At 43.1% G+C, this 25,410-nt stretch overlaps 2 protein-coding genes across 6 annotated transcripts in view; one reads left to right on the top strand and one right to left on the bottom strand.

Annotated features, from left to right (window-relative positions):
- Positions 1-38: 38 nt before the first annotated feature.
- On the top strand, positions 39-6,988 carry LOC121684325 (rhomboid-related protein 4-like). The gene is made up of 11 exons (XM_042064322.1): positions 39-259; positions 1,821-1,930; positions 2,143-2,295; positions 2,609-2,885; positions 3,488-3,620; positions 3,846-3,934; positions 4,173-4,226; positions 4,553-4,816; positions 5,610-5,702; positions 6,048-6,227; positions 6,414-6,988. The coding sequence occupies exons 2-11, from the start codon at positions 1,925-1,927 to the stop codon at positions 6,548-6,550; spliced, it is 1,386 nt and encodes a 461-aa protein (XP_041920256.1). The 5' UTR covers positions 39-259; positions 1,821-1,924; the 3' UTR covers positions 6,551-6,988.
- A 1,745-nt stretch (positions 6,989-8,733) lies between these two features.
- col4a4 (collagen, type IV, alpha 4) overlaps positions 8,734-25,410 on the bottom strand; it is a 68,543-nt gene continuing 51,866 nt past the window's right edge. For all 5 annotated transcript variants that reach the window (XM_042064316.1, XM_042064315.1, XM_042064318.1 and 2 more), the window contains 18 exons: positions 24,893-25,060; positions 24,497-24,640; positions 24,163-24,270; positions 22,610-22,788; positions 21,973-22,036; positions 21,299-21,373; positions 20,951-21,058; positions 19,776-19,883; positions 18,859-18,930; positions 18,573-18,701; positions 17,198-17,305; positions 16,802-16,957; positions 15,978-16,085; positions 14,790-14,927; positions 13,745-13,861; positions 13,426-13,614; positions 12,595-12,878; positions 8,734-12,019 (listed from right to left, as the gene is read on the bottom strand). In XM_042064316.1, coding sequence (XP_041920250.1) covers positions 11,756-12,019; positions 12,595-12,878; positions 13,426-13,614; positions 13,745-13,861; positions 14,790-14,927; positions 15,978-16,085; positions 16,802-16,957; positions 17,198-17,305; positions 18,573-18,701; positions 18,859-18,930; positions 19,776-19,883; positions 20,951-21,058; positions 21,299-21,373; positions 21,973-22,036; positions 22,610-22,788; positions 24,163-24,270; positions 24,497-24,640; positions 24,893-25,060 — 2,519 coding nt within the window. In that variant the 3' untranslated portion in view covers positions 8,734-11,755. The remainder of the gene's footprint in view (positions 12,020-12,594; positions 12,879-13,425; positions 13,615-13,744; positions 13,862-14,789; positions 14,928-15,977; positions 16,086-16,801; positions 16,958-17,197; positions 17,306-18,572; positions 18,702-18,858; positions 18,931-19,775; positions 19,884-20,950; positions 21,059-21,298; positions 21,374-21,972; positions 22,037-22,609; positions 22,789-24,162; positions 24,271-24,496; positions 24,641-24,892; positions 25,061-25,410) is intronic.

Raw genomic sequence — 25,410 nt, 5'->3', positions numbered from 1 at the left:
AGTAGGCCGTCATGTGACATGAACGTCACTTTGGTCTTCCTAGACGGAATATTGTGAGGAAGAATCATATGCAAAACAATAGCCTGGCGTTCATTTTCGGTGAAGGAGAAAATCCATACCTCCATGCCGTAACTGCGTGTACACACTTATTTACAGAGCCTATGCTACACATACACACACAGGAGATTAAAAATTCACATAATCTGAAGCAAAACGCAAACCAGAATGCAAGAACTGCGCAAATGCGGACATTTGTGAGGTAAGTTTAGTTTAAAATAATACGAGGAGAAGTGTGACAAAATATGGTAACATATACATAAGTCACTACAGATGAGGCGGTGGGATTTCAATTCTGTGTTTAGTAGGCTACTGGTTTGACGAGGCTGAATTTAAGATTCGGAATGCGGTGAAGTTAAGTTTCGATTCCACATAAATATTGCAATTTTCTACCACCAGGGGGCAGTGTTGACCGCAGAGCTATATGATATACGGCTCTGCATTCGCCTGCCACGCAGTACCAGCTAGACAACAGGCACTCTTCACATACTCGAGTCTCCCCTCTTTCATATGACACCCCCCATGAACAATTCCATCTTAGAAAATGGGCGTTTTTTGTATTTCAAAGTCCAGGGCCCGATTTCACAAAGCTATTTTTGTGAGTGTTTGCCACCCACACCTCAGGCCTTACAGCTCCAGAGCTCATGCATAGAGATAGATAGATAGATAGATACTTTATTGATCCCCAGGGGAAATTCAAGTCTAAATTCAAATTCAAATCTATGCGATGAGGCCTGTTGGTGGGTGTTTGCAGGTTGCCCAGGGCCAAGGGCAGCTCTAGAGGTCAGCCTAGGGGTCCCCCAGGGTCTCTGCTAGTAGCCTACCCATATGTGGTAGAATGTCCGATGCCAAATGGATTTTGAGCGACTGGGATATGTTCTGCTGCTCATGGGGGGTGTCATATGAAAGAGGAGAGACTCTAGTGTCCATATGGGGCATGGACAGTGGTCCAGTTCTGCTGCTCATGTGCCCATTGTTGTTAGTTTCTGTAGTGGACACGGATCAGCATGGGCACTGCTGCACAGCACTATACGCAACAAACTGTGCACTGTGTATTCTGACACCTTTCTATCAGAACCAGCATTAACTTTTTCAGCAATTTGAGCGACAGTACAGTTGGCTAGAACTACACGGACCAACCTTCGCTCCCTCACGTGCATCAATGAGCCTTGGCCATCCATGACCCTGTCGTCGGTTGACCGCTCTTCCTTCCTAGGACCACTTTTGATAGATACTGACTTCTGCAGACTGGGAGCGCCCCACAAGAGCTGCAGTTTTGGAGATCCTCTGACCCAGTCAGCTAGCCATCGAAATTTTGCCCTTGTCAAAGCTGCTCAAATCCTTACGCTTGCCCATATTTCCTGCTTCTAACACATCAACTTTCTGGACAAAATATTCACTTGCTGCCTAATATCCCACACACTGATAGATACCATGATAAGGAGATGATCAGTGTTATTCATTTTACCTGTCAGTGATCATAATGTATAGTATATATACTCTTTTGATCCCATGAGGGAAATTCGGTCTCTGCATTTATCCCAATCCGTGAATTAGTGTGATTAATGTGATGGTTAATCAGTGTATTCACCAGTGATTTTAAGCACACATTTTAATTTTCAGATTCAGAATCAATTTTCCTTTAATACAACTCTAATAGTTTAATGAAGTTCAACCTCAACGTACCACAATGCAAAGGCCAAATGGCTAAACATCGCTACTGTCTAAACATGCAATTCAACATGTCTTCTTCCTTATCTTAGGTGGTGGAAGCAGAAGGAATGGTACTCTTATCAGTTACTGCTGGTCAAGTGCACACCTGTTCTCCATCCTTTTCATCTCTGAACAAACACACAAAGAAGCTCTAATGAATGTAAATGCTGATTACACCTCACAATTACTTCTTCTAACTTCTTCAATGACTGATAACTGACTTTTACTGCAATTGACAGTAAATGAAAACTGAAATCCTTAATACTAATAATTATGTTTGAGTTTCTTGAAATTGCTTCTTTGGTGAGTCTATGCATTTATAGTTGTATCTTATTTCCCACTATGTGTGTGTGTGTGTGTGTGTGTGTGTAGTTTAATAGTGTGGACTGGACCACCAACCTAGGCCTGATTTTTCTCTCATATGAGGTCTTTCAGACTGGTGTTGACAATATCCCTCCCGTGACCATTGCAACACTGGTCCTCAATATATTTGTTTATCTGTCGCCAGTGAAACCTGTCACACAGGTGGGTGTCGGGCTGAGAGGTAAAATAATGTTGTTTAGATAGTTTTTTATTTTTTTTTATTTGCACAGGTCATGTTTTAGAACAGCGTTAACTTTAAATTGTAAAACAAATATATTTCAGCTCTGATCTACGATTAAAATACAATCCCTAATTTCCTTAGTTATGTACTATACAAATGATCTAAGCTTCTTCAGGAATATTTATTAGATATTTGTACTGATATTGATTTGTATTTTGTGCATTGTGTATTTATTTCATGTAAACCATATATGAAATAAGTGATTGAATGTATGTGTACACATTCATGTTTCAGGTGTGCGTTAGTGTGCAGACGGCAGTATGGCAGCGAGAGTGGCGTCGTATGCTCTTGGGCCCATTCCATCACAGGAATGATTGGCACCTCAGCCTCAACATGGTGTCCCTGTTGAGGGCAAAGCCTTTGGAGCACTTCCTGGGCGGGGTCTGGTTTGCCTGTCTGCTGGCCATCTTCTCCTTGCTTACAGGATTGGTCTATCTCCTGCTGAGGGCGGGACTATACGTGCTCACAGAGGATTCCTCACATGGCTCATGGTGTATTGTAGGATTTGATGGTACTGTGTGTGTACTGTGTGTGTGTGCATATGTTGTTTATACTGACACTGCATATCCTGACGTAAATGTGTGTGTATGTGTGTGTGTGTATGTGTGTGTGTGCATGTGTTGTTTATACTGATCCAGAATATCCTGTTTGTGTGTGTGTGTATGTGTGTGTGTGTGTGTGTGTGTGTGTGTGTGTGTGTGTGAGAGATGTGTGTGACTAAAATGTGAACTATTCATAATAGAACCTATGACAACTCTGTTGTGATCTGTGTGTTGTGCAGTCTGAGACTGGTATTAACATGGGCTGCCACTATGTATCAGCTGTGCTGATTGGTCTGCATTAACGTGGGTTACTACTATGTTTCAGGTGTGCTGATTGGTCTGCATTAACGCATTAACGTGGGTTACCACTATGTTTCAGGTGTGCTGATTGGTCTGCATTAACGTGGGTTACCACTATGTTTCAGGTGTGCTGATTGGTCTGCATTAACGTGGGTTACCACTATGTTTCAGGTGTTCTGATTGGTCTGCATTAACGCGGGTTACCACTATGTTTCAGGTGTGCTGATTGGTCTGCAATAACGCATTAACGTGGGTTACCACTATGTTTCAGCTGTGCTGATTGGTCTGCATGTTGTGAATGTCTACTACCACCCCAACTCATTGTCCCAGCTCATGGGATTCCCTGTGGCCACACGTGTGACCTGCTGGATGGAACTTTTCCTGGTGTATGCCTTGGAACCTGGGTGAGACCCACTAATACACATGAAGACACACACACACACACACAAACACACATACCACACACACACACACACACACACACACACACACACACACACACACACACACACACACACACACACACACACACATTCACACACACACACACACACACACACACACACACACACACACACACACACACAGAGGGAGAGAGTCCAACAGTCAGTCATGTTTCTTTTGTACAGGGTGTCTGTGTTGACACCTCTGTCTGGATTGCTGGTGGGTCTTCTCTACACCAAAGGGCCTCTGAGGAGTGCAATGGCAGGATGTGCAGGTACACACCAGTTTAAGATACAGATAACAGATTCATACAACAGTGTGCTTTAGTTGAGGATGTCTGTGTGTTGTCCCATGATGTTGTGGCTTCTGCCATATCTGTCTCTGTTAGCACAAGATAGTGATTTTTTTTTTGTGGGGCCAAACTATATGCCAAAACTCGACATACCAGGGAGGGGCTTGTGGGGCTTGTGGGGCTTGTGTTTGTGCTAATGTGTTTGTGCATCTACCTGAAGGTGTCATGACAGGAAATCAGACAGGGAGAAGATCAATGTACTTCTATGAGTCAGGTATGTGTGCACGAAGAATCCAGCCATGAAGCTACCTTGTACAGTAGCATACTGTACTCTCATAGAGTTGTTAGTTTCTGGTTTGCATACATTGTTCTAATGAGTCCCTTTGCCTAACATATACCTTTGACACAAAGGTGATGTTATGGTTAGCTTCACAGAGTAGCATACTCTGCATTTTCGTGCATTCTAGTTCAAGCACTACTTTTATGAAATATAACCTGCATACTGTATTTTATAATGACAGAAGTTTGGAGTGAACGATAGTGTACCTTCAACAACAAAGGACACTTCTCCTTTGCTTCTCCTTGCTTATGTGTAAATAGGTTACAGTGGATGGCGCAGTCCTAATCCCACAGCAGATCTCAATCATCCACAGTTTAGTCGAAAGCAAGCCCCTGCCACACACTCCAGTGAGACCAGGTGTCCTGATAGACCGCCTCGTGCTAATTCCTCCCCACACACTCCGTCCAGGAAGCAGCGCTGTACTGGTAGACCCCCAGCCAGAGATGCTTTGAACCCATATGTCCAGCTTCATGACCTGCATCCCAGAACTACCAGGCAACTAACCAAAGGAGCCTCTTGCAAATGTGAGTTACACATGCATGCATTTGTGCATGCAAGCGAGGTACATATATTAAAATATTCATGATTTCAAATACACATGCACATACAGTACAGGCCAAAAGTTTGGACACACCTCATTCAATGCGTTTCCTTTATTTATCATGACTAATTTACATTGTAGATTCATCAAAACTATTAATGAACACGTGTAATTATGTACAAATGGAATTATGCTCAAAAAAGTGTGAAATAACTGAAAACATGTCTTATATTCTAGTTTCTTCAAAGTTGCTATTTTTATTTCAATTTATTACCATATTCAGCAAGCCATAACTTGACAAATATTCATCTGTGGGCCAAATAACTTTGCATTCATTCATAGTTTTGATGCCTTCAGTGAGAATCTACAATGTAAATAGTCATGAAAATAAAGAAAACGCATGGAAATGAGAAGGTGTGTCCAAACGTTTGGCCTGTACTGTACATACACATGGACCTGGGTACATGGATTGTCATTAATCTGTGTGTGTTTGTGAATGTTTGAGCCTGTGAATGTTGATATATATATATATATATATATATATATATATATATATATATGATTATATATGTTGATATATATATATATATATATATATATGATGATATATGTTGATATATATATATATATATAAACTTTATTACAGGCTCAAGGCCCACAGAAGACAATACTGTACACAGATCAATACTGTACACAGATCAATAAAACATCACACATTCATATATACACATTCTATACAGCAACAACATATATGTACATATGCTTGTTTCTTTCAGATGTATTCACCTGCCCTTGCTGTCCCAGAACATTTTGCCTAAGGATAGCACGCAACCGTCACCTTCTCACTCATGGAGATCAGCCACAACATGGTGACTATCAAACTCTGTATTTAATACCGTACATTTACATTGGTCTATGTCATTACAAAATTCTCTCTCTTTCTCTCTTGTGTAAACAATGCTTTAGTGTTACCTCAAAAGTAAATGTTAGTTAGACAGACCTGGAGAGGCCTACCAGCTAGTGTCTCACACCAACTGTGAATTTTGGTGGAGAATTGGTGAGGATCTGGGAGTGCAAGGCTGGTATCGGTATTTTGTCTTTTTGAAGGCTACCTGAATTTAAGCTACGCACAAGATGATCTTGGGAGAAACCTTCATTCTTTCCTTCTGCTGTGACCATGTTCCCCAACTGACTATTGTTTTTTCCCCCAACAGAATCATCTTCCAGGCCTCACCGCCAGGTTAATCAAAGTGTGGATGACGGACCACCAGATCCAGACCCTGTAATGGTGCCCCAATCTCCAGACCTGAACCCCTCTGAAAACCTCTGGAATATGGTTAAGAAGAAGCTGGGTAGTTACATGGCATCAAACCAATCTGAGCGGCTTATTCAAGGTCTGAAAACATGGCATCTTTTTTATAATTAAATATCTATCTATTCAGGTGATAGTGCTGAAATGATTGTGAAACTCATGCGTAACTGGTATGGATATACTGTGTGCATGTGGTATGGATATACTGCGTGCATGCATGTGGTATGGATATACTGTACCTCTTATGCTTACTAAGTTTATTTTCAAGGGCCCACTAACTCAGCCAAGTCTGCTGCTTCTGCCAGACCATCTAACCCTGTCACAGAGGAAGTGCGGCACCGACGTCTCCTGAGGTTTCAGCATCTGACATCTGAGCCAGCAGCTGCTTTTCCAGCAGACTGTTAATGGCAATTTATTTTCAGAGTGACTATTTGCACCCCTGATACAATTAGCCTTGGCCACACAGCTGGGCTATTTGCACCCTCTATGATGCCTCGCAACAAATGCAAACGTCAGCAGAAAGTGAAAAATTCAGAAAGGTTTTGGCACTAATATCTGTTCTGATGAATTTTCTGGTTGAAAGGTTGTATTTTATTTTCATAATCTTTGTTCAGTGAATACATACGTCCGTCATTTTGTTAGTGAACAGCAATCTCATGATTATGACGGTCAGGCCTGCGAACTATTGGCTACTATGAGATGTAGAAAGAACACATGAACCATCCAAAAGTTAGAGAGATACGTAGTAGGGTAGGCTATTAGGAAAAGACTGATAGCCTATATACCCTCCGTTTTTAAAAATAATTCTGTTAACACTGATATGCTACAAACATGTTATAAACCTGCTGGGAAAGGCTGTCGCAAATCCCTCGAACAGGTGGTCAATCAGAGATTTCAAACGAACGAGGGAACATGTCACAATGCAACACGTTGTTTTCCCTTGTTGAAAGTGAAACCATGAGTTTTCCCACATCTCAACTGGCCAAAGTTTTCAGAAATAATCGTTTTCAATGATAAAACCTCATTGAAATAATATGCATTTTCCATATGGGGTCTTAGAAGCCATCTGTCTCCTTCTAGCCACAGCGTTTTTGTTGCAAACATAATCAACCTAAGCATGCTCAGATGACGTGATAGGCGTTGTTGCTCACCTGTCCATCATCGTAAAGCCCGATTTGATTGGTCCGTCAGATTTGGGGCGAGCATAGTTGCTCCACAACGGAACAATGCCAGACCGAACTTCCCGACCTCAAATGTTGTGGGCGGGACTAAGTTCGGCTGGCACCCAGGCTAGCGAACAATAAATTTGCCTGCAAACTTCCACCAGCCATGTGGAAGCAGATAGATGGCTAGCACGGTGAGGCACATAGGAGTACAGGGTTCAATTCTCGTGAGAAGTGTTTTGGCCAGAGCTGTTGAGAAAAGTAGCTACCAGTATTTGCATCCCTAAGTACAAGTTTGCAGGTTCCATCAGTATTTACACCATGGTGTAAATAACACACATTGCTATGTAACAGAGGTCGTCATTTGTCCGCCGCTCACGGCCCTCGAACCCACCACCTCGACACACACACCGGCATGGGAGTCGAGCGCTCTAACCACTGAGCTAAAAGCCCAGGCTTCCAACTCAGCGGTTAGAAGCGTTCTTAAGGTTAGGGGTGTGAGGATTTACACGCGCAACTAGCATGCCAACTCAGTTCGCCTCCGTTACATATACACCGGGGTATGAATAGCATCCACTTCTAATTATACACAGCATACATTGATATTTGTATTGGGGTGAAAATAGCCGTTGCCATTTATTATTTCTATTCTGGATAAAAAACTATATTACGGTACTTAAAGTATCTATCTATACAGTTTATTAATTTTCTGCTTGTATTGGTGGAATTTGTGTATCAAAATGAGAGTTCCAAAAACATTCCGTACAACTGTGCAGATGTGATGTACTCTGCATTCAATGATTTGCACTATGTTGATTTTGGCTGGGACTTGAAACCTTTGATATTTTAATAGGAGATAGCATGGGTCTGTTGTTACCTGATCAAATTATTATATAAAAACTGTTTTCCTTTTGCTGAAGGAAAACGATTACCCGTAAGATACGATTGGTCAGTGTTTTGGAGATAACATTATAAAAACGGCCACTGAATGTTTTCCACCAAATTCTTGTGTTTGTAATTTTTTTTTTCTTTAAATGGATATGACAATAAAAAATGGTGTCCTAACCATGGATGATTTACTGTGTTTGTATTTCAACACTGTTAATGATTTCAAGCAAGCCTACATTAAACTGAACTTATCCATCATCAGCTATATGCTCATTCCTTTTCATTTATCTGTGATAAGTGTGGTTGTACAACTTCTCTGAAGCAGGAGAGTATCACTAAAGCTACTTAACTAATCTTTGACAACCAACTGGTTGTTGACCGACAAAGATGCAAAGCAGCATGGTAATTACAAAATCAATCATGTTGTAGAGATGTTAATAAAAGCCAGGAAGTGCAACTACATGCCGAAGGCAATAACTAATAACTGTCGGAAGAGTGTTATCAAAATCTCCATAATGACACACACAGATGTCCATATCGAAATTAAATGCATTTATTGTAACTTTTAAACAGTTCACATAATGATTTATTTAGGATACTGGTGTTTGCATATAAATATCTGCTTGTGTGTTTGTGTGTGTGTATATGTGTTAGTCAAAGTGTTGTTCTATGAGGAAGGAAAAGGTTGTGTTCCAATTGGTGAAGATGTTCAAGTCTTTTTTGTGTGTGCAAGTGAATTTGGCACAAGTGTGTGAGTGTGGCCACTGGACACAGCAATGAAATGCAGTAATTAGAAGACAGGTTTTGCAGCTGAGAAGAAAATCAAGAATGAAATGGTCTCTAAAACATCCTCCACCTTTCATATACAACTATTGTCCACTTAATGGCCCTCAACATCCCAATTAAATTAAGTGACAATATTCTCTCTTACACACGACTAAAAGAGAGCACCTATCTAATTTTATCCCCATAAGCCAGGTGTCAGAGAGACACACTTGGAAATTGGCCATGTGGGGTCCTTCAACTTTTTGAGGGATTCCAACCTTGTTTAACTTTGAGGGACATTCTCACTTCAAAATGCGGACGTGAACTAGGCCTACAGCGAAAATAACGGCAAGCACAACACTGATTATTCTGGGGGGGGGGATTGCACAAACCCAGGCAGAGATTTAGAGAACAAGACATCCAGATCGATCAATGGACTTTCCTGAAAATAAAATAACATATCAACAGAGGGGACATGCTGACTTAAAGGAATCTAATAATGCTATATGTTATGCCTCGCAAGGATAGACCACTAAGCTAGAGGGAGATAATATGCCCTTTTACAAGAATGATCATCATCTAACCTCCACTGGAAATACTGACAATATTCTACCGACGCACATTGCATTAGAGTAGATATAACATACACTGATAGACAAAAAATGATGATCCCATACATAGGCTTCATAAAAATATGGGTCTTATGTGGATGACAAAAATTTGTTTCCAGACCATTTTTTTAATAAATGCATAGCATTTTTCAAAATATGGGGCATACAACTCCGCACTCAATTTATTGCTGAATGAAGGTACGACTGCAACACTGTGCTTTACCTGTCTGTGGCTGTATGTGTGTCTGTGTGTTTGTGTGTGTACTGTATGTGTGTGTGAGAGACAGACAGCAAGAGAGATTGTGTGTGTGTGTGTGTGTGTTGCTATAAACCCAGGCATGACCCACTTCCCACTTTCCTTTTCCTTTTGCATCGTTTAGTATCCGACACATCTGTTGGAAATATATAGATGTACGTGCACTCCTACATGATTGCTATGACTCACTTCTTCCCTTCCACTGACACTGTACATCTCTCCTCAAAGTAACAGCACTGACAAAACAACAAGTCAATCTGAATCATAGGAGAGCAAAACACCTCTCCCTGTGCAGGAAAAGAACAGGGGATAGAGAGAGAGAGAGAGAGAGAGAGAGAGAGAGTAAATGTGTGCATCAATCTTTTCTGTTTTCTTTCAAAATAGCACCACAATAATCACTAGCTAAATAAATACTTTTGACATTTACAGTAAAAATATAAAGCATTCCTGTTCTTATGACAGTGCAAACATATTTACATACATTAGAATATATCATTAGGGCTAAAACAGTGAGAAGCGGGTTAACATGACTCTAATCCTGTTAATACAAAAAGTGGATATGCCGAGTACTGAAAACAACCTGGTGTGTGTGTGTCTGTGTGTGTGTGTATGTGTGTGTGTGTTAGTATGATTTAATGGCTTTTGTTAGTCCTTAAAGAGAAAATAACACACCACCTCTCTTTCAAACAGATAAACAAGCAGAGAGGTTGAGGAATATACCAGAAGAGACAGACCAGACAGAAGGACCCCTGATGGAGAGCATGACTCGCAGGAGGATGACAGGAGGCCACTTAGCTACATTAGCATTAGCAATGCTTCCAAACGCATGAACTGAAAGAGGAAAAAACTAAGACAATGATTACAAAAAGGATTTATCTGAATGTATGTGTGTGCATTCATGTCCTTTGTGGAGCCGCATGTGTTTACGTATGTGTCAGTATGTGTGTGTGTGTGTGTGTGTGTGTGTGTAGGCACTATATCATGAAAATGATAGTAACCTACATTGGAAGATAGATAAACAGACAATGGGCAGACATCAAAGGAGCGTCACTGCTTTTTCTCCCAAGCAAATGATGCTTCAATCAGTATCCCCTTTTGCCATGTGTTGGACCGAGTAGGGAGAGAGAAAGGCAGGTTGGAAGAGAGAAGGGTGAGAGAGAAATAGAGGAAATATGACATCTTTCAGGTGCCATTCACCTTTGACTGACAGAGGGACAAAGAGGGCAGCTAGTTAGCGGCCCATAAATCACAGAATGGAACAGGCATGGCGTAAGTGCTTAGCGCTAACAGTAGCTATGTTCAGCCATGATGTATTCATTATCCTCGTTGAGCTTTCACACACTTACAAAAGTCATCGAAGGCAGTGCAGAAGCAGAGCCAATGAAACAGAGTGGAGGTTCCTGAATGACAATATCCACCAATTAGGAGAATGTGTTACTATGGAAAGGAAGAAATGACTCCAAAATGACTCCAACCCAACCAATAAAAATAGGGGTGACTAACTTTGGAGAACTCAGCACTTGACTGACTGACAAACCATCAGCCAATAGCATCACAGGATTACACACTGCTAAGAGGCTCCTAGAATCTAAGCCTTTAAAAAAAAATGTTGTCTGAAACAAAAAGACACAAATTGAAAGGTAATCAAATCAAGTATGTTTTTGCCAGATGCTCTTTGCAGAGAAATGTGTTTTAAAGAAAACAGAGCATCCATGAGTTCACAGTCGCTTCTTGCCACAGAAAACTAGGGGGAGGGAGGAAAGTGACAACAAATGAGAATGCTCACTGCCTCTGCTTCTGTAATTTTCATAGTCCACCGCTGCCCGATGCCTCCTTTAGGGCAACCACTCTTTGTGTGGCCTGCTCAGTGTGGTTGGTGGGCGTGAGGGGGATGGGGGGTGTGGGGTGTGGAGGGGGTTGGGTCAGGTCACACCTTCATGCAGACCCGGCAGCGGCTGGTCACTTGCCGGTGGTCTCTCGGGTCGTTCAGTATGGACTGGCTGGGGCCGTGGCCGAAGTTGGCTTCGCTGTCGCTCACGCCGGTTAGCCAGTAACTGTAGATGTTGGCGAAGTAGTAGCAGGAGCCGCGCGGGCCCTGGCACTCCACAAACGGCAGTGCCCGGAAGTCCTGCAGGCAACTGCCCGACGATGTCAGTGACTGGCCGCCGCCCTCATCTCCTGCACCCGTGTGCTGGTAGACGCAGACGCACACACAGATACACACACAAACATACATGGGAGGCAAAGTAGCCTTAATCAGTAACAGTGTGGTCATAAAATACATAACAAATCATTTTCAAATTAATCACCTACTGTAATTTACAAAAATGTCTAATTTCCTGTATAACTAATTTCTATGAATGAATACCCCTTATACTGTCTGCGTACAACAAATCCCGTGCCTCCTCAAGCACACACACACACTACCTCAGCCATTTATTGGCCTGACTTTTGCACTATTATATTGACTGTCTACTGTATGCACAATTGCACAATTTCAACCAAAATTTTGCTGCTCTTATTTCTTCATTGTATGTGCCTTCTTATTTACTTTTTATATTGTTTACTTGAATGTTATGTTTGTCTGTGGACTTAATTGGTAAAATATGTCTTGTCTCCACCGTGGGATAGTGGGAAACGTAATTTCGATCTCTTTGTATGTCTTGACATGTGAAGAAATTGACAATAAAGCAGACTTTGACTTTGACTTTGACTTTGACACACACACACACACACACACACACACACACACACACAGGTCCTCACCATCAGGAAGGAGTAGCCCTCCCACAGAGGTCTCCAGTTAATCGGACAGGAGGGTAGGCTGCTGTCCTGGCTATGGATGGCAATGGGCACAGAGGGGGCTTCGCACACCACGCAGCGGCTAATCAGCGAACGGATGCCCTGGCCCTCGACGGGCATCATGGGCACCGGCGCGTTGGTGGAGAGCCAGTAGGACTTGTCGTTGCGGCTGGCGTGGTTGCAGGAGGCCATGTTGCAGTAAGAGAAGGGCATGGTGCTGAACATGCGCATGCAGGAGCCGGCCTGGCCTGTGGGGAAGAGGGTGCAAAGTGAGACAAAGATAGGTATGTACGTACATCCACACACACACACACACACACACACACACACACACACTGGGAGAGGAGTGTTAGAATAGCCAGACTGGGATTGGTTCAGTATGTGAATAATGTCAGCAAAGAACACAAGTCCCTGTTCTCAAAACCCAATTAAAATTCAATAAGAGTTTGTATGTAGCTGTAACTGTGACCAGTGGCCAAAGAATGGTACATGATATGAGTGACTGCTGGCTGCAACCTGAATCCTTGCTGTGGCACCCAGATGACATGTGGTCCAAAATGTCACATCTTTAAGGTGGCTTGGAATTCAGTGTTTTGCTTCAGTGTGTCTTGGTGATACAAGCTCAAAAGCTTACACTTGTCTGTTTCATATTTGTACATAAGACATGTTATGTACATGTTGGAGAATGGCAGGATGTGTGTGTGTGTGTGTGTGTGTCTGTGTGTGTGTGTGTGTGTGTGTGCGTGTGTGTGTGTGTTTGTGTGTGTGTGTGTGCCCGTGTGTGTCCATTTGTACCAAGGTCCTGTGTGTGGGCTTTCTCCTGTCCCTCCAAATAGAGGAGACTGTATCCAGTCCACAGCTCATTCATTTCAGAGGGGCACACAGGGATGGATTCTGATTGGCTGTGCATGACCAATAGAAAACCAGAGTTGTAGGTGATGCGGGGTCCCCGATCTCCTGGATCACCGATCTCTCCTGTGGGACCTGTCACAGAGAGAGAATAAGCATGCATCTTTAGAGACAAGGTGGGTAACACACACACACACACACACACACACACACACACACACACACACACACACACACACACACACACACACACACACACACTCACCCTGTAGTCCTCCTATTCCTATGTCTCCATGATCTCCCTGGTTTCCTGTAGGCCCATTAGCCCCTGGTGCTCCAGGGGATCCTGGATATCCTGGGTCTCCTGCATCACCCTTATGGCCTGAGGACACAGTTGCAGGGGGAAGATTTATACTGGGACACAGCAACAACAAAACTGAGGCTCTGCCTGGAGGTATTCATTCACTCTATCTGTTCCTCATAAGGAAACAAAAGTACTATCTACAGTTCCCCCCGAGAACTCACAGTTTAACATCAGATGCAGGGAATGTGGAACTGCATAGACTGCTTAATAAAGCAGGAAATACCACATCAGATACACTCTCTCACAACCAGTTTCATTTCTCTCCTGCTGTTAGCACTAAATCAGTCCCTATCATTATCAAATGGCAACTTTCGCAGGTTAATTTAAGAAGACAATATGCATTTAGTTCAATTAAATAATTGGATAGACAGCACCTTCATCCATTTCTCTTCACAGAGAGTGAAAGCCTTTAGGGATAGAGACAGAGCAGAGTTGGATATAACAATAATGGAGAGATAGGCAGAGACATAGAGACAAGGATCTGAAAGAGAGAGAGGCACACACACTCACTCTCTCTCTCTCTCTCACACACACACACATACACACACACACACACACACACACACACACACACACACACACACACACACACACACACACACACACACACACACTGCCATGATGTTCTGTCTTCTTTCCTTCACATACTACTAATTACCTGTACAATTAGTAATGCTTGGGCAACACATTGTGTATTTTTTTGTAATGCCAATAAAACTCTACTGAATTTAGAGAGAGAGAGAGAGAAAGAGAGAGAGAGAGAGACACAGCAATGGTTGAGGGGAGGCAGGAAGAAACTGAGGGAACAAATGAATTTGGGTGATAGAGAGACGGGGGTGGGTGGGGGGGGTTGACACAGACGCGGTGAGTAATGAACAGAAGGAGACCACACACAGACGTGGTGAGTAATGAACAGAAGGAGACCGCACACAGACGTGGTGAGTACCTTTGCCACCTTCTCTGCCGTTAGGGCCGGGGAACCCACGGTCCCCTGTGGGCCCAGGTAGACCAGGAGGCCCCAGAGGCCCAGGTAGAGGACGGGGATGTGGAGGATCAATAATGAGCCCCGGGTCCCCCTTAGGACCTGCATAGAAACACACATAGGTTTGTTAATGCTTCAAATCTCCAGCAAAATGAAATACAACATTCAACATGTCATAAACACGTCTCTAAAGCAAACATTTGCCTCACATTATTAACACTTCAGTCATAATATGACACTTTGGATACATCATGTACACACTGTTGCTCAAAACCTAAAGCTCTTCTGTCTTTCATGGACTTATGATGTTGAAATACACAGTAAACATGTAAACAATATTAAAAACAAAAATAGTGATTTTTCCAAATAATTTGCTGTTGTGAATACAGTATTTTACACTCAACAAGAAAAATGGAGGCAAAATACAATGACCACCAGATGCTTTGCTTTTTCCAATGAAGATATACTACCCATGTGTTTTTTTTTTTGAGGGGGGGGCAGTTGGGCATATATATTCACAGGCCTATAGACTCTTTCAACTGCAGACACAAACATGTGCGTTCCATTTCCGGAAACACAGAAAACAACATTAAGCTAATGGTAACTTGGGGACAAAGGACAAGTTTTACGTAATGTCGACTTTTTAGAACATTATGCTAAAGTCTCTGCATTGATCTCAACATTTCAACCGTAAATTCTCTAGGAACAGATTGAAAAGGTCTATAACTATAGAGTATATCTATTCATAGGCTAATACTAAGGCAATGATCGGATGGTGTTCAGTAAAGTAATGACTGTTTGTATATTGAGGACTGAGTGTGAAGTGGTGAATAAGTGTAGCATTTTGATAGGTTGTGTTTGAAAAGCAAAATCAAGTTACTTCCTGTTCGATTTTTGTGTGTGAGGTAGAAGAGGTAGAGGTAGGTGTGTGTGGTGGTGTTTTGCAAAATGTGTTTTAGGAAATTGAAAACTCAGTGAAACACTGAGAATTAGTGTGTGGTTTTGCAGATTTGGCGTGGGGTTATGGTGTTGTTATGGAAGTGTGTGACAAGCAAAGATTTAGTGTATAAGCAGTTGAAAAAAAAACTGTAATGTATAGCCATATCAGTGTGCCTGTGGCAAGCCATGTGTCTGAGAGGCTGTGGGACTCACCTCGCTCTCCCTTTTCCCCTTCCGGGCCTTTGAATCCATTAAACCCTTTATCCCCATCACCACCTCTGGGTCCTGGTGAGCCCATGAAACCGGTTTCTCCGTGTTCGCCTGAAATACACAGTCTCTAAGTCAGCGCATGTGTGCCAGTGAATTTGCACAAGGTCTCAGCGCATTAATGAAGGTTCGACACCAGGCACTGCACTTGCTCCCACTGACACAATTACCCTAATACAGTACAAATCCCTGTCTGAATGGTCCTCTACAGAACAGACCGAAGCCTACGTCTAATTGTTTGTTGTCAAACCAGTGCTCCTCAACCCTGAGTGTGTGTGTGCGTCTGTTCACATAACTTGAGAACTACTCATACATCATATAACTATCTATCTGTAAGTGTGTGTGTGTGTGTGTGTGTGTGTGTGTTTGTGTGTGTGCGTGTGTGTGTGTGTGTGTATGTGTGCGCGCGCACGTGTGTGTGTTGAGATTGTTTGGAATAGTGTGTGTGTGTGTCTGTTCACATAACTTGAGAACTACTCATACATCATATAACTATCTATCTGTAAGTGTGTGTGTGTGTGTGTGTGTGTGTGTGTGTGTGTGTGTGTGTGTGTGTGTGTGTGTGTGTATGCGTGCACGTGTGTGTGTTGAGATTGTTTGGAATACTGATAATAAAAGAAAAGAAGCTGCTGCTTGGGAATAAATCTGATTCCCTCCACCACACTGGCTTTACATTCACTCAGTGCTCAGTCTGTCTTTTAACGCAGGTAATTCATACTACATACAACTGGGAAACTAGGACACAGACACATCCTATGTGTTGGCATCACCTTTGCGTCCTGGGTTGCCCGATATGCCTGGTACTCCTGGAGGTCCAGCATTGCCACTCGATCCAAGCGGCCCTGGGGCACCTTGGTCTCCTTTGGTTCCAACATCTCCTGGCATAGGCATTGCTGTCCCTTTATCACCCATGTCACCTCGTGGCCCTATACATCACCACACACACACACACACACACATACACACACATACACACACACACACACACACACACACACACACACATACACACACAGACACATACACACACACACACACACACACACACACACACACACACACACACACACACACACACACACACACAGTAAGTTCCGATATCTCATAAAAATATAGTTTAGTATAGTATAGTAGCATCTCACATGTAGGCACATAAACACACATACCTGGTGGTCCATCTGATCCTGGGACACCATGTTCTCCACACTCTCCCGTTCTGAGTTCCTTACAATCCTCACCTTTTAGACCAGGCGCTCCACCAGGACCCGGGGGTCCTACAGGATGGACAGATATGGTGAGCAAAAAGAAGGAGGGGTGCAATAAAGCCATGGGAGACAGTGTCAGAATATATGCCAATGCCGGTTAAAGGTTGATGGTGAGGCCAACAGTTTATCCTTCAGATAGCTGTAGGTGGATATACACAGGAGAGGTGTTAAATTATTTGTGCGATAGGTAAGGGATTTTCCAAGCCATCACATCAAACATCAAAAATAAAATCAGCAAAAAATGCTTTGTGAGCATTTCTCTGAAGTTTTCAAGCAAGCAAACAGCAAGCTTTTGATGTGGGCATCCACACAAACAAATTCTTCAGTCAATAGTCGTTTTGTTCTTATGTTGCTGTGGCTGTTTATGATCCACTCAGCAACATAAGCAAACACACCCTTGATGAGGGCACCAACAAATACCAACAAATTCTTAGGTCATTCCCCTCCGTTGCTCTAGCCGTTTAAGATCCGATCAACAACACAACCAGCCATCACACGAGCCCTTGATCAAGAAACACATTCAGGTTGACATGACACCAAGTAGTCTGAGAGCGTCCCCAGCCATAGCCATTGGCTTGCCTTTTTAGCAGCCTCTGATAACTCTTTTACAGCTCCTGCCAGTGACCGTTCTCGAAAACCAAAATTCAACAGAAGTGACCGACTTTTGCTACAAAGCCCCTAGCACCTGGTCTCCACTGGCCTCTCCACTGGTCTTGCGTGTACTGCGCCCACCACATTCCCTTACCTCTGCTACCAGTTCTGCATAGTTTAACTTCTTCTTTGCAAAGGCTTTCTCCATCACATCTTCGAAGGGAATAGCTAGCTCAATAAGTTAGCTCACACTCTGAACACAATGTCTGGTCTCTTAAGCAGCCACAACAATACACTCTGGAAATTGCATTTTCCTTTCAACGTCCACCAGGAGTTTCCAATCCAGTGCTTTGCCCCATTTTCCTGTATTGCTTGTATCTGTCCGATGGCTACTTCTCGCAGCGGCAAAATTATATTGTCCCTGTCATTCGCCGGCAAGTAGTTAACCTCAACTCTCTTGTTCTCAAGCAAACCCGCATGTGATTTTAGAACCTGATAATGTCTCCAGGTAAAGTGACCCTACTGTAGGTCAGGTTACTTTTACAACCAGAAAGAATATGCTTTAAAGAGCCATGACCCATAAATAGCGTACAGCTTCTGTCTTCACGGAATAATCACTGACATAAAGAGATAAGTATATAACATAAATGTTTGTTTTTTCCTATGTAAAAGGGTGTGTGTGTACCGGTGAATCCATCCTGGCCTTTGGGGCCTTTGGGACCCTGTAATCGAGGCCCAGCGGGGCCTGGATTTCCTCTCTCTGCTTTATCCCCTTGGGCACCTGGAGGACCACGGTGGCCTGTAAACCCAGGCCCTGAGGAGATAAGAGGACACGCGCATGCGCATGCGCACACACACACACACACACGCGCACACACATATAAGCATAATGAGGACATTCCACAGAATTTGACATTTAAACAACATCGCATGCACACACTATACTAAGACATACATACACATACACTTACCTGGTGATCCAACCTCACCCTTAACCCCCTTCAGACCGTCCAGGCCATGCAGTCCCAATGGCCCAGGAGGACCTGAAACAGACCCAGCGAGATCCACACATCAGGACAGTGCAGGAGTGTGTGTAAGTGTCAGGTAAGTGAATATCTATTCCCTTTTCTGTAAAACATCTTCAGAGTGGGCATTGGAGTGTGTGTCTATTGAAATGAAATCAGGATTAATGAATTGTCATACCGGATATGTAATCATCCCACCTCTTGTAACTTTCAGCTCAAGTGCTTTTAACACCATGTCTTATTCTCTACACCTGACTATCATATGCATTTGTCATGTATACTGACCTTACTGTCCTGGATTAACCCTAGGCAGATGGATCAGGCCCTTGAGTCGTGGATCTGCTCGAGGTTTCTTCCTATATGTATCTCCAATTCTAGGGAGTTTTTCCTCGCCCCTGTTACCCATGGGCCTCTCTTTCTTTTCTTTTCTTCCTTTCTTTCCTTTTTTCTCTGATTGCCTACATTCTCTAAAGCACCATGATACATGTGTAATGTTTTGGCGCTCTATAAGCACAATAAATTGAACTGAACTGAATTGAATGACAAAGTAAGAAATATATAATATGATGGAAACTAAGAATGAATGTGTTTGTCCAGATACAGCATTGTCATGCATGTTATTCATATATTAACATAAACTGGATGGGATGATTGGAAATTCATTTAAAATATTTCAAACACACCGCTGAAATGAAATACTTACAAACATCTTCACTCGATGGGGGACCATACAAGCCAGGTACGAGACACTTTTGCTCTCATGTTCAAGACAGAGGCTAATGTGTGTGTGTGTGTGTGTGTGTGTGTGTGTGTGTGTATGTTTGTGTGTTGTGTGTCTGCATGTGTGTGTATATGTGTACTACCTTGGAGTCCTTTGAGTCCAGGTCTGCCTTCACCCCCAGGCAGTCCAACCTCGCCCATTGGACCCTCTGTGCCAGGCTTACCTGCTATGCCAGGAGGACCTGTTACACCTGCAGGACAATGAAAAGATCAGTATGTTTGTGTGTGTGTGTGTGTATAGTAATGTGTCCAAACGGATGGTGAGACTCAGGCAATGATACTCAAGTTGACGTAATTCTTTTTTAAAAATTATTATTAAGCTACCGGCAGGTTTAGGCAGCAAACAAAACAGAAAACATTAAACAAAAACTCTGATCAAAACGAAAAACAAACATGGGACAATGCCCGCAATAACTAGGCCCTCCATAGTAACAATCGACACATACATACGTCCTCTCACGACAGAGGCGAACCACAAATGAAGCGCCCAATTACATGTTATGCCATTGGTCCCCACCAAACTACAGATAATAAATCGGCCCTTTGACACATTCTTTTAAACCATAAACTGCATTAGCGCACACACTACTCTATAACATTCGTGTTCAGACATCACCAATGCGCTGCAATACCCTAAAACAACAAATAAAGAATAATCATCCTAAACAGGGCTGCCTAAATAAGCGCTTCCCTTACGGGAGCGCGCCTTGACCATTTAAATGAGTCCCACCTTCTACCCTGCTGTTTGCACCCCTGCACCCCGGAAGACAGGCATAACACAGGTAAGGTGAACATTGAATGCACATTACAACAACTAACATACAGGCACAGTTGAAGCGATCTCACTAAGATGTAAAAAGTGCGCACATGAAACCCCCACAACCACCCCGACGCTATGCTTTGCATCAGACCATTTAGCAATACCATGACCGCGTATGACATTTCAATATTCCTTTGCTTTTCCCATACATACAAAGTATACAGTACAATACATCGCCATTCTTTTTTTTCACATGCATCAAAGAAAACATTTCATTTAGCGCACCAGTCCGTATCCGTATATAATGTCCAGTTTTTAACCCAAACTCCGGTCCCATTGTTCTACCACTGGCGGGAATGCACTAGGCCCAGTGACAGACGCGGTGCGCTCTGTCACAGTGTGTGTGTGTATGTGTGTGTGTGTGTGTGTGTGTGTGCACATGTGTCAACATGCGTATACACAATACATGCATTGTATGAAACAGAGATATTCCTCTACCTGGAAATCCTGGTACACCTGCATATCCGCGGGCTCCTGGCTCGCCTTTAGTTCCATTGTTGCCAGCGCAACCTCGATCACCCACCTCACCTGGGTCACCTGGGGGTCCTACAAAAGCCAGCAATGTTAGTGTCCACAGGCTTGTCCTTTACTACTGAGTGCTACACTGTCAGCATGCACCCCCTACCACTGAGTAGTGCATTCTAATCTGTCTAAGTGGTGAAAACCTAGTGTCAAGTCTGACATGAACGTAGCCATAAGACTGTAGTGTTTACATAAGTTCTCCACAAATGGCTCCACAGATGCTTCACTACTTCCCTTCATGAACACAGAAATGTGAGGACTTACCTGGTGGTGAGTTGTAACCTGTTGGGCCTTTGTCCCCTGGAGATCCTGGAGAACTAATAGAATCACCCGGATCACCTGACATGATGACAGAGTTAGTGTGTGTGTGTGTGTGTGAGAGAGAGTCGAAAAGAGTAATTATTAGGCTTTATTACACGGCTCTTCAGAGTGCTGCAGAAAGTTCCATTCACATGAATGGGCCTTCCCAACGTTCAGAGGTCTGTTAAATCTATATAATAACCGCTGCAAAGTATATAATGACCGCTGTCAATGGCAACGGGTTTTGTGCTTTTGATTCACGTCTTTCAAATCATTCCGCAAGAACTATGTTTGCCTTATTGCAATGGAATTTCATTGAAAGTGAAAGTCAGCTAGTAAGACGTTACCACGCAACACCTGAAACTGGCAAGTTCTGTCTGTGTGGCAAACTATTTATTTTGTCAGCGGAAGCCACGAAATGGTAGCCAAGTCATTTTTAAAGATTCTATTCTCGTTTTGGGTAGGTAGCCGTATAATAAGCGTCGGGGTTCTGTTCGTTATTTTCCGATAATTACCGGTGGACAATACATTATTCCTTACATAATACACTGTCTATCAGATACAGAGTGATTGAGGTGGTCTTACAGGTCAAGAGACAGACAGAAGGAAGGGACAGACAGATTCTCAAACATCCCTACCTTTTTGACCTTCTTCTCCATCACGGCCTCGTTGTCCTACACAGCCCTCATTTCCAAGCTCTCCCTGTAAGGACAACAGTTTAGCAAGTTCACACTGACCTACTAAGAATTAAACCTAAATAAAAGAAGAAGTTATAAACCAACTATTTACTTTAAAAAATGTGACACATCAATGACTTAACTGACCTCATACATCACAATATCTCTCTTCTTCAAAAGCTCTACAGCAACAGACTGTCTTATGCATTTACACAAATCAAAACCTGAGGCAGGGCATGATTAAGGGTTGTATCAGCGTTGATGTTCAAACAAAACAGAGAGCTAGCTCGCTACTCCCTCCCCCTCCCTCCCGTTCAATTAAAACTCTCCTAAACGTGCATCTCGTTGGTTATTGGTTGAAACACTTTATTTTGCCTTTGAGTGGGTTGTACAGATCTCGGAGCCTAGGCTGCCTACAGAGACACGTTTTTTTGACGGCCTGCTTATGGGGCAGACAGCTATCGGATTGTTAGGAAAGATTAGACGAATGTGATCATTTATGTTGGGGCCTTTTTTGGACCTGAAATCGCTGATACAACCTTTAACCTAACTACTCAGTCCTGCTGCTGATATGCATAGCTGTGTTCTGCCTTCTCACCACTTCCCCTTCTCTTCCTGGCTCCCCGTTGTTGCCCGGAAACCCGAGTCCCCCCTGTAGGCCTGGTGCTCCAGTTGCTCCATCCCTTCCCCTGCGTCCCTGCTGGCCGGTGGGGCCAGCGAATCCCTCTTGGCCAGGATAGCCCAGCAGGCCCTGTTTGCCAGGCAAGCCCTTGTCACCTGAGAGAGGATAGGTAAGTGGTGAGACTAGTCTTGCATGAAACCTTTTTAGGACCCATTGCAAGAGCAATCGACTGTTCAGTTGTGATTATAGGCCTACTTTTATAAAGGCAAGGACTGAGGTAAGGAAAGGCAAGGACTACTGTGACAATAGTACCTACCATCTCAGTGTGTACTTCCTCCTTAGCTCCACATGAGCGTACTCTATCTTCAGTTGACATACTCAGATTAAGTTTTTATTGTGGATGGTGATCTTGATACCCACAAAGGCTTGTCAATGTTTTTGGCTTATCCCTTAAAGGTTGGGTAGAAGATCATTTCTGACACATTTTTTCTATATTACCTGAAATCCCTTTTACATGCAAATAGCAACCAATCAATTAAATGCTCTGACATCCAAATCGTTTGAGGTTGAGAGTGAATGAATGAATGAATGAGCCAATTACACTGGGGGATGATTAGGAGGCCAGATTGAATGAGTTGGGAATTTAGCCAGAACATTGGGCTGTATTATTTCCATACTGTATGGACCCTTTCAAGAGAGTTCCATTATCAGCATCATAGTTGGCCCCACAAGACTTCCTTTTTAACATTCCATATGTTATCTTAATGCAGAGGAAGTAGATTGGGGCCCAAATAGAATGTTCAAGCATTGTTTTTGTTTACCTTGTTGAAAGGGTCCATTGGGTTAGACTTGGTGCTAGACATGCTGGAAGTCATAGGCTTTAAATCTTCTGTATGGCGATTGCGAATATGAAATTATAGCCAACGATGAACACTTAGTTGAAGTCTGACTTACCTGATCTGGTGTTTTTTTTCCCCAAATGTATTTTTCCATTTTAATTCTAGTATTTGTCATGAAGTGTTGTGCTGTGCAATCGTTTAGAAAAACAACATTAGTTTGAAACACCAGTGTGTTTCCATGTAGCCAGCCCTGGATGAGCTAGTTTTTGCCTTCCACGTTCCACAGCCAGGTTATGCTCTGTACATTTTGTACTCATGGTTAAGGGCAAAATAGTATTTGAGTTTAAGTTGGGTTCTGGTGACTTGATTCCAATATGTAATATATTTTCCTTCTCAGTGTATTATCATTTTATTAGGGTGGACTTTCTCTGGATTTCTGTATTTTGTATACTCTCAAAAATCTATCTTTTTTTGACTGTGCTTTCCAGAAGCTACTAGTCTACATTTAATACTTCATTTGATATGGGTATTGTAAACTACTTCCTCCATGTCTTCTTTTGCCCTACGATGTATCTAATGCAGCTGTATTCTTTGTTTTGTAAAGCATTGAGAACAACTCATTCATATACAGTATGTTTCCAAACAAAAAAACTGTGTCTCACCCCACCCTCAGCTCAGGACCCAACGTACCTCGAGGTCCTGTGAATCCAGGAGCACCTGGAAGTCCAGGGAATCCGGGCCAGCCTTTGATGGGGATGAAAGTGGTTTTTCCTGGCTCACCAGATATGCCTTTGTCACCTGCAGAAACGCCATATAACACCTCTCATTCTGAGCCCAGCTTTCCAACAGTTTGTAACCTGCCTGGCTAAACAATGTTCTTATAACACAGCATTCATTCCCGTCTAAATTCATCTCTTTATTTAAGAGTGGCACCTTTTGATTAGCTGTACAGTACGTCATATTTGTTATGTATTCGGTCATTTTGCCAGGCAGACTAGTGTGGCTGAGTGTGTGAATGCTGGACCTCTCTCTCCTGGCACTCCGTTGGGTCCTGGGAACCCTGGCCGACCATCGGAGCCCCGCTCTCCCTTCCTGCCTGCAAGTCCTGTAGCACCAGGTGGTCCAGTATCCCCTGGCAACCCCTTCCAACCGGCTGGTCCTTTTGGACCTGCAATGCAACATGACAAATTGTTATCACTGTCATATGATCTAAAGAGACACACTGCCATCATGTACCGGTACAAACACTTTCCATGGTACTTCGAAAGTCATACTGTCATAGTCATAGAGTCATACCCACTACTGTACATACAGTACTCTCTATTGTACAAACATTTTCAACTTTCTTTCTAAAAACAGGGCATTTGAGAGAAAGTTTTTGTTAGTAGCAGGTGAACATCTCTGGGCCTCCATTACTCACCTTTCGGTCCCAAGGATCCTGGCTGTCCATTTTCTCCATTTAGCCCCTGTTCCCCCCGGGAACCTGGGAAGCCTGGTGCTCCTGGGTTTCCGGGCTTCCCTGGAGGCCCAGGCTGTCCCTCGCCAGGGGGGCCTGGCAGGCCCTTCATACCTGGCTCCCCTTTCTTACCTGTAAAACACAAAAAAGAAACAAAAACAGAACACACACACACACACACACACACACATACACACACACACACACACACAAAGAGTCATACAGAGACACACACAGATTGTCAGATAGGTGTACTCATAGAGAGACACACACTTTCTCCCATGTGCGTAAGGGTGCGTAAGTCAAAAAAAGCGTGTAACTATGCTCATTTCAGCCTCCGCAAATTCTCCCCTCTGTAATTTATGCGCGATAGAGGGAGTTAGGCGTTTTGGGAGGAGCAACCCCAAAATCTGGGCGTTTCTTATACAACTCTTGCTCACATTCTGCCACTGACTTAAGCACCTTTCCAGCGTCATACCCTG

The sequence above is a fragment of the Alosa sapidissima genome, chromosome 15 (genome assembly GCF_018492685.1).
Source record: "Alosa sapidissima isolate fAloSap1 chromosome 15, fAloSap1.pri, whole genome shotgun sequence".
Taxonomy (NCBI): Eukaryota; Metazoa; Chordata; class Actinopteri; order Clupeiformes; family Clupeidae; genus Alosa; species Alosa sapidissima.
This window is presented reverse-complemented; position numbering and strand designations above follow the sequence as displayed.